The 8,750-nt window shown below is 44.4% G+C and overlaps 1 protein-coding gene across 2 annotated transcripts in view; it reads right to left on the bottom strand.

Moving 5' to 3' along the window:
• Positions 1-280: 280 nt before the first annotated feature.
• P2RX7 (purinergic receptor P2X, ligand gated ion channel, 7) overlaps positions 281-8,750 on the bottom strand; it is a 58,224-nt gene continuing 49,754 nt past the window's right edge. Inside the window, exons 13-14 of one of the 2 annotated variants that reach the window (XM_011964446.1) lie at positions 7,122-7,223; positions 281-2,515 (exon numbers count right to left, since the gene is read on the bottom strand). In XM_011964446.1, the coding sequence (XP_011819836.1) occupies positions 2,018-2,515; positions 7,122-7,223 (600 nt within the window). In that variant the 3' untranslated portion in view covers positions 281-2,017. The remainder of the gene's footprint in view (positions 2,516-7,121; positions 7,224-8,750) is intronic. The other variant, XM_011964445.1, reaches the window with a different exon arrangement.

Below are 8,750 nucleotides of genomic sequence, written 5' to 3'. Positions count from 1 at the left end.
GTGGCACTATCTTGGCTCATTGCAACCTCCACCTTCCAGGTTCAAGAGATTCTCCTGACTCAGCCTCCCAAGTAGCTGGGATTACAGGCGCCCACCACCACGCCCATCTAATTTTTGTATTCTTAGTAGAGACAGGGTTTCACCATGTTGGCCAGGCTGGTCTCGAACTCCTGACTTCAGGTGATCCACCCGCCTCGGCCTCCCAAACTGCTGGGATTACAGGCTTGAGCCACTGCACCCGGCCTTCAGTCACAGAATTGTGATGAGGATTGGAATGCATTGTGTAGCTCAGCAGTTAGATTTGATAGATTCCAAGGCTGGTCTGGTGAGTTACCTGATTTGGTCCATAGCCCTTCTAGAACTGTCCAGTGGAAACCTAAGTTCCTGAGAGTTCCAGGGTTAGTCTGGGCTCCCTAAGAACATTAGAACCAGGGAAGGTATGGGCTGAGTCTGTGTGCCCATTCGTCAGGCTTGCTCTCTGTTCCAGTTATCTGTTGCTGTGGAACAGACAAGCCCAAAACTTAGTGACTTAAGATAACAATTTGGTTTTCTGGATTTATGGGGCAGTTCTCACTTGGGATGTATCAAGTGGTATCAGTAATACGTTAGTAGAGTCCAGAATCACCTCAAGGCTTCTTCTCTCTCATGTTTGGTGACTGGGCTTGGATGGCTTGAAAGCTGGGGCTGGTCAGGCACTGTCCACATGGCTGCTTGGGCTTCCTCATAGCAGGGTGGTCTCAGGATAGGCAGACTTTTTTTTTTTTGAGATGGAGTCTCACTCTGTCACCCAACCTGGAGTGCAGTGGCACGATCTCAGCTCAATACAACCTCCACCTCCCAGGTTCAAGTGTTTCTCCTGTCTCAGCCTCCTGATAGCTAGGACTACAGGTGCCCGCCACCATGCCCAGATAATTTTTGTATTTTTATTAGAGATATGGTTTCACCATGTTGGCGAGTCTGGTCTCGGACTCCTGACTTTAAGTGATCCACCCGCCTTGGTTTCCCAAAGTGCTGGGATTACAGGTGTGAGCCACCACACCTGGCCAGGATAGGAAGACTTTTAAATGGAGTCTGGCTTCCCCGATAGCAAGAGTTCCAAGGGACAGGAAGTAGAAGCTGTCAGCCTCTTAAGACCAGGATCTGAAACTGACACAATGTCACTTCCACTTTTGGATAAAACAATCAGAGCCACCCATTCTCAAGGGGAGGAGATAAAACCCTTAGGTCTTGGGGGACTTGAGTGTCAAAGAATCTGTGGCCACCTTTAGTCCTCCACATTCTTCAACCAGGACGAAAAGGGTTTGTTTTTAGTTGGACATTATCCTAGTCTGACCTCATAATGAAATGTTTTGCATTCACGTAGATCTTTAAACATTAACGAGACAGTTCATGTGCAATCTGTCCTCACAATATCTCTGAGATAGTAGTTGGGCAACGAGGAGACAGAGGCACAGAGGTGAGAGGCCTAGGGTCACACAACTTCCTAGGGACAGAGTTGAAACTGACATCTCAATCTGTTTGCTCTCAGTCCATGCAGAGGGATTCTGGTTTGTTTAACCAGGTCACTTTGCTGTCAGACACAGAGAGCTATAGAAGATGAAAGCACATTTCCCTTTGGCTAAAACTGTGGCCACAGAGCTTTGCAGGTGAAGTTCAAGTTGCTAGTAAAGGTCATGTTAATATGGCTACTGCAGCCCCTGCTATCGGTAAGGACTCTTTTTTTTTTTTTTTTTTTTTTGAGACAGTTTGCTGTGCCTCCCAGGCTGGAGTGCAGTGGCACAATCTCGGCTCACTACAACCTCCGCCTCCCAGGTTCAAGTGATTCTCGTGCCTCAGCCTCCCGAGTAGCTGGGATTACAGGTGCACACCACCATGTCTGGCTGATTTTTGTATTTTTAGTACAAACGGGATTTCGCCTTGTTAGCCAGGCTGGTCTCCAACTCCCAACCTCGGGTGATCTGCCTGCCTCGGCCTCCCAAAGGGCTGGGATTACAGACGTGAGCCATGGTGCCTGGCTTCAGTAAGGACTCTTGAAGCCACTGTACTGCCCTTCACTCTTGGGAAACTCTTTTCGGATCCTCCAGCGGCAGCAGCTGGGCAGGATGGCAAAGTCAGCCATGTCCTGGGAGCCGAAGCGCCAGGTGGCGTAGCACCTGTAGGCACAGTGCCGCAGCCGGCTGTTGGTGGAATCCACATCCAGCGCCAGCAAGGGCTCCTGGTAGAGCAGGAGGAACTGCAGGACGTGTCTGGACAGGACCAGCTTCCTGAACAGCTCTGAGGTGGTGATGCAGGCCCCTGGCTTTTTCCGGCAGCACAGCTCCTCCAGGCACCTGTGGCTCTTCGGGAGTTGGGACGGAAGGCAGCTTCCACACTGGCACCAGACGGGGCTGTCCCTGGATCTAGGAGTCGCCTCCTCTCTAAGCGGCTGCATCTCCCCTAGTTGTCCAGGAATCGGGGGTGGGTCATGGAGGGCCAGGGGCAGCTTGGACAAATCTGTGAAGTCCATTGCAGGTCTCTGAAAAAGCAAGTTTCCAAACCTATTAGCAATGACAAGCCCTCAGGTTCTAGGTTCTTTAATTTTATTAACTTACAAAGTTACATTTAATATTACATGAGTTATAGTAGCCGTCATTTATTAGGTGTAGATATCAGGACCATGCATGTGTTCTGTAAGCATTGCCGCATTCAAGCCTTTGAAGATGCTTGTGAGGTAATGTATCCTTGTCTCTATTTTACAGATTTTTTTTTTTTTTTTTTTTTGAAAGAGGGTCTCACTCTTGCTTAGGCTGGAGCACAGTCGTGTGACCTGTCAGCTCACTCTAACCTCCACCTCCCAGGTTCAGGCAATTTTCATGCCTTAGCCTCTTAAGTAGCTTGGATTACAAGTGTACGCCACCATGCCCAGCTAATTCTTTTGTATTTCTAGTAGAAACGGTATTTCAACATATTGGCCAGGCTGGTTTGGAACTCCTGACCTCAGGTGACTTGCCCGCCTCAGCCTCCCAAAGTGCTGGGATTACAGGCATGAGCCACTGCACCTGGCCTATTTTACAGATTTTGGAAAATGAAATTCAGAAAAGCCAGGTCTCTGTTGAGATGTCACCTCCTGTCCTGACTACCCTATCTAGCAGCTTTTCTCCCACATGATTCCCTTATCACACTGTGGTATTCCACATTCTTCCCAGGACTTAGCACTATCGGAAATTTTTTTTTTTTTTTGAGACAGAGTCTTGCTCTGTTTCCCAGGCTGGAGTGCAGTGGCATGATCTTGGCTCAGTGCAACCTCCACCTCCCGGGTTCAAGTGATTCTTCTGCCTCAGCCTCCTGAGTAGCTGGGACTACAGGTGTGTACCACCACACCCAGCTAATTTTTATAGTTTTAGTAGAGACAGAGTTTCACCACATTGGCCAGGCTGGTGTTGAACTCCTGACCTCGAGTGATCCACCCACCTCAGCCTCCCAAAGTGCTGGGATTACAAGCGTGAGCCACCACACCCAGCCGTGACTTGGTTTTTAACAAAAATGTTTAAAAAGTAAAAATAAAAATAAAAAATGTTAAAAATAGAAAACAGTATATAGAATAAAGATATAGAGAAAGAATTATTATTATTATTATTATTATTATTTTGAGATGGAGTCTTGCTCTGTCACCCAGGCTGGAGTGCAGTGGCACGATCTTGGCTCACTGCAAGCTCTGCCTCCCGGGTTCATGCCATTCTCCTACCTCAGCCTCCCAAGTAGCTAGGACAACAGGTGCCTACCACCACGCCTGGCTATTTTTTTGTATTTTTAGTAGAGACAGGGTTTCACCATGTTGGCCAGGATGGTCTCGATCTCCTGACCTTGTGATCCACCCACCTTGACCTCCCAAAGTGCTGGGATTGTAAGCGTGAGCTACCACACCGGCTGAGAAATAAAATATTTTTATACCACTGTACAAAGTTTAAAAAATTTAAAAATTTATAAAGTAAAAAAGTCACAGTAAGCTAAGATTGATTTATTGAAGAAAGAGAAATATTTTGAAATAAATTTAGTGTAGCCTAAGCATACAGTGTTTATGAAGTCTACTGTAGTGCACAGTAACAACCTAGGCTTTCACATTCACTCACCACTCACTCACTGACCGACTCACCCAGAGCAACTTTCAGTCCTGCAAGCTCCATTCATGGTAAGTGCCCTATGCAGATGTACCATTTTTTAGCTTTATATATCATATTTTCACTGTACCTTTTCTATATTTAGATATACAAATCTTACCATTCTGTTACAGTTGCTTACAGTATTCAGTACAGTAACATGCTGTACAGGTTTGCAGCCTGGGAGCAGTAGACTACACCATGTAACCTAAGTGTATATTAGGCTATTCCATTTAGGTTTGTGTAAATAGAGTCTATGATATTCAGACAACCACAGAATCAGCTACTGATGCATTTTTCAGAACATATCCCCATCATTAAGTGACACATGACTGTAGTTCACTTCATACACAAATCCAATAAGAACATTAGAATGGAAACACTTTGGTCAGTCTTTCTCAAGAAGAGATGTAAAAATCCTAAATATTAGTGAATGGAATTCAGCAATAAATACAAAGAATAGTACAACACATTCAAATTGAGTTTACTTCAGGAATGCAAGGTTGGCTTAATATTTGAAAATCAATCAGTACAATTCACCACCTAACAGAAAAAAAGAAGAAAACTCATTGGTATTTCAAAAGGAGCAGAAAAAAACTTTTTTTTTTTTTTTTTTTTTTGAGATGGAGTCTTGTTCTGTTGCCCAGGCTAGAGTGCAGTGGCATGATCTCAGCTAACTGCAGCCTCCACCTCCCAGGTTCAATCAATTCTCCCACCTCAGTCCTGAGTAGCTGGGATTACAGGTGTGCACCACCACGCCCGGCTAATTTTTGTACTTTTAAAAGAGACAGGGTTTCGCCATGTTGGCCAGGCTGTTCTCGAGCTTATGACCTCAGGTGATCCGCCCACCTTGGCCTCTCAAAGTGATTGCAGGCATGAGCTACTGTACCCGGCCAGAAAACAAATAAGACATTATTTCAGAAATCAATATCCATTAATGGTAAAAGTGCTTAGCAAACTAGAAACAGAAGGGAATTTTCTGACCTAATAGCACATTCTTAAAAACATACTGCAGGCTGGATGCAGTGGCTCACTCCTGTAATCCCAGCACTTTGGGAGGCTGAGGTGGGCGGATCACCTGTGGTCAGGAGTTGGAGACCAGCCTGGCCAACATGGCAAAACTCTGTCTCTACTAAAAACACAAAAATTAGCCAGGCATGGTAGTGCACACCTGTAATCTCAGCTACTTGGGAGGCAGAGGCAGCAGGATTGCTTGAACCCAGGAGGCAGAGGTCGCGGTGAGCCAAGATCACACTACTGCACTCTAGCCTGGGCGTCAGAGTGAGACTGCATCTCAAAACAAACAAACGAACAAACAAAAACTTACTGCAAATAGTATAATGAATAGTGAAGTATAAAAGCCTTTCTCCCTAAGATAGGGAATGAAGCAGAGATGGCTGCTATTACCATTTCTGTTCAGTATTGTACTGGAGGTCCTGGTCAATGTCATAAAACATTAGATGCCAGGAAGAGGCAAGGAAAGATTCCTCCCTAGAGCCTTCAGATAGAGAGGGGCCCTACCAACACCTTAATTTCAGACTTCTAGGCTCTAGAACTGTGACAGAATATGTTTCTGTTGTTGTTGTTGTTGTTTTTGAGATGGAGTTTTGCTCTTGTTGCCTAGGCTGGAGTGCAATGGTGCGATCTCAGCTCACCACAACATCTGCCTCCCAGGTTCAAGCAATTTTCCTGCCTCAGCCTCCCGAGCAGCTGGGATTACAGGCATGTGCTACCATGCCTGGCTAATTTTGGTATTTTTAGTAGAGATGGGGTTTCTCCATGTTGGTCAGGCTGGTCTCAAACTCCCGACCTCAGGTGATCTGCCCACCTCGGCCTCCCAAAGTGCTGGGATTATGTGAGCCACCAGCCATTTCTGTTCTTTAAGCCGCTTAGTGTATGGTAATTCAGCCCTAGGAAATTGAAGATGCCCAGCAGCCAGAACTGTCGGGGAGAGTGCGAATAAGAACCACCATTTTGTAGCACTGTTTGTTAGTATCTCCTGAAACTGAATATATGTCTGCCTTATGACTCAGCAATTCCACTCTTAGGTAACTGCCCAGTAGAGTACCGTATGTTGAGCATAGCAGCATTATTGGCATTAGCCCCAAACTGGACACTACCCAAATGTCCATCAACAGTAGGATGGCTGAGTAAGTTGGATGCTTATAAAACGGAATTATACAATGGGAATGAACTATACACAGCGTCATGAACGACTCTCGCAAAAATAATGTTAAGTAAAGGAAGCCAGACACTCAACCGAGTATGTACCACTTACACACTACATGATTCAACTTTTAGAAAATTCTAGCAGAAAGTAAAATTAATCTTTGGATACAGGATAATGACTACTTTTAAGAGAGGGCAGTTGGGTGGACTTGGTAGAGCCGAGGCGGGAGGATTGCTTGAGACCATCCTGGGCAACGTAGTGACACCTCATTTGTAATTTAAAAATATACATTTGTTTCTCTTTTTTTTTTTTTGAGATGGAGTCTTGCTCTGTCACCCAGGCTGGAGTGCAGTGGCACAATCTCGGCTCACTGCAACCTCCACCTCCTGGGTTCAAGCGATTCTCCTGCCTCAGCCTCCTGAGTAGCTGAGATTACATGTATGCCACCACACCACCTGGCTGATTTTTGTATTTTTAGTAGAGACAGGGTTTCACCATGTTGGCCAGGTTGGTCTTGAACTCCTGACCTCAAGTGATCCACCTGCCTTGGCCTCCCAAAGTGCTGGGATTGCAGGTGTGAGCCACCATGCCCAGCCAAATTTTAAAAATTAAAAAAAACAGAAAGGGTAGTGATTGGAGCAGGGCATAAAAGGGACTCCTGCTAGTAATTTTCAGTTGTTTAATCTGAGTGCTGGTTACATGAATATGTTTACTTTGTTCAAATCCATCAGTTTTGATTTGTACAAGTTTCTAGATGGGTTTATATTTAATAGTAAATTTTCTTTAAAAAATAAAGACAAAATGATTTAACTTACTGGGACTTCTTGGCCCTTGACATGTTGCAGACTTCTCCCTAGTAGCTTCTGGTTCACCATCCTAATGTGGGATTCATCCACAAAGGACACATACTTTAATGTCTAGGAAAAGACGGTTTAAAAGTTTACCCATTTTTGTACAGAATTATCAAGAATTGCCTATCTAAAGGCAATTGTAATTCCTATTTGCCAAATGATAGACTATTGAACAAACTGGTTCAAAACTCTCATTGACCAAGAATAAATGATTTCTGAGTCTAAAGGTAAATCAGAAATGGAACCCCATGCTTTTTTTTTTCTTTTTTTGAGACAGAGTTTGCTCTTGTTGCCCAGGCTGGAGTGCAGTGGCGCGATCTTGGCTCACTGCAACCTCCGCCTCCCAAGTTCAAGTGATTATGCTGCCTCAGCCTCCTGAGTAGCTGGGATTACAGGCATGCACCTCCACACCCAGTTAATTTTGTATTTTTAGTAGAGATGGGGTTTCTCCATGTTGGGCAGGCTGGTCTTGAACTCCCGACCTCAGGTGATCCCCCCTACTTTGGCCTCCCAAAGTGCTGGAATTACAGGCATGAGCCACCGCGCTGGGCAGAACCCCATGCATCTTAATTTGTAAATTCAACATAGCCACAGCTTACTGCATAATGTTTTTACATTGGATCCCCCAATTGCTGCGTACAATTTCTTTGTGGTATTATCTCAATTTCAGTAACTCTAGATTCAGTATCTCCAGAAAGTTGTACTATTGCAACTTAAATTATTTATATGTTTGTTAAATTTCATCTCATCTTGGGCCATTAAGTAGTGATTAGTTTTAGCTGTAAAGATGAACTTTTATTTCAAATTGTGAATGCATATACAATGGACAGTGAATTGTGCATTCAGCTACTGGAACAGGACAATTCATGTTGCTGGCTCTTGTTGCCCAGGCTGGAGTGCAATGGCGCGATCCTAACTCACTGCAACCTCCATCTCCTGGGTTCAAGTGATTCTCCTGCCTCAGCCTCTGGAGAAGCTGGGATTACAGGCATGCGCCACCACACCCCACTACTTTTTTGTATTTTTAGTAGAGACGGGGTTTCTCCATGTTGGCCAGGCTGGTTTTGAACTCCTGACCTCAGGTGATCCTCCCACCTTGGCCTCCCAAAGTGCTGGGATTACAGGCGTGAGCTACCGCGTCCAGCGAATCACCTTTGTTTTTAGGTACCAGAGATTTCTCTTTGGGGAAAATCATGGAGTTGAATGCAGAGGACCTGCTTAATAAAGTCCAATGGATTAATCAAATCAAAAGAATACAGATGACGCTGAAATCTCTTTGACTACTCCCCCACCTAAGCTCCTTTCCAGAAGCAGCCACTGGTACAATTTTGTGTACATATATACAACCACACATATGTATATGTGTGTGTGTGTACACTTCTGTATATATAGAATATACATGCAGAAAATATATAGATTAGCTTCTGTGTCTAGTGGTTTTTTATCCTATATATCATATAATATATATTGCTCTACAGTTTTCTTTTTTTTCTTTTTTTTTTAATTTATTTTTTATTATTATTATACTTTAAGTTCTAGGGTACATGTGCATAACGTGCAGGTTTGTTACATATGTATACTTGTGCCATGTTG

This window comes from Mandrillus leucophaeus, unplaced genomic scaffold (genome assembly GCF_000951045.1).
Source record: "Mandrillus leucophaeus isolate KB7577 unplaced genomic scaffold, Mleu.le_1.0 Scaffold7, whole genome shotgun sequence".
Lineage (NCBI taxonomy): Eukaryota > Metazoa > Chordata > Mammalia > Primates > Cercopithecidae > Mandrillus > Mandrillus leucophaeus.
Note: the sequence above shows the minus strand (reverse complement) of the source record. Positions and strands in the feature narration are given on the sequence as shown.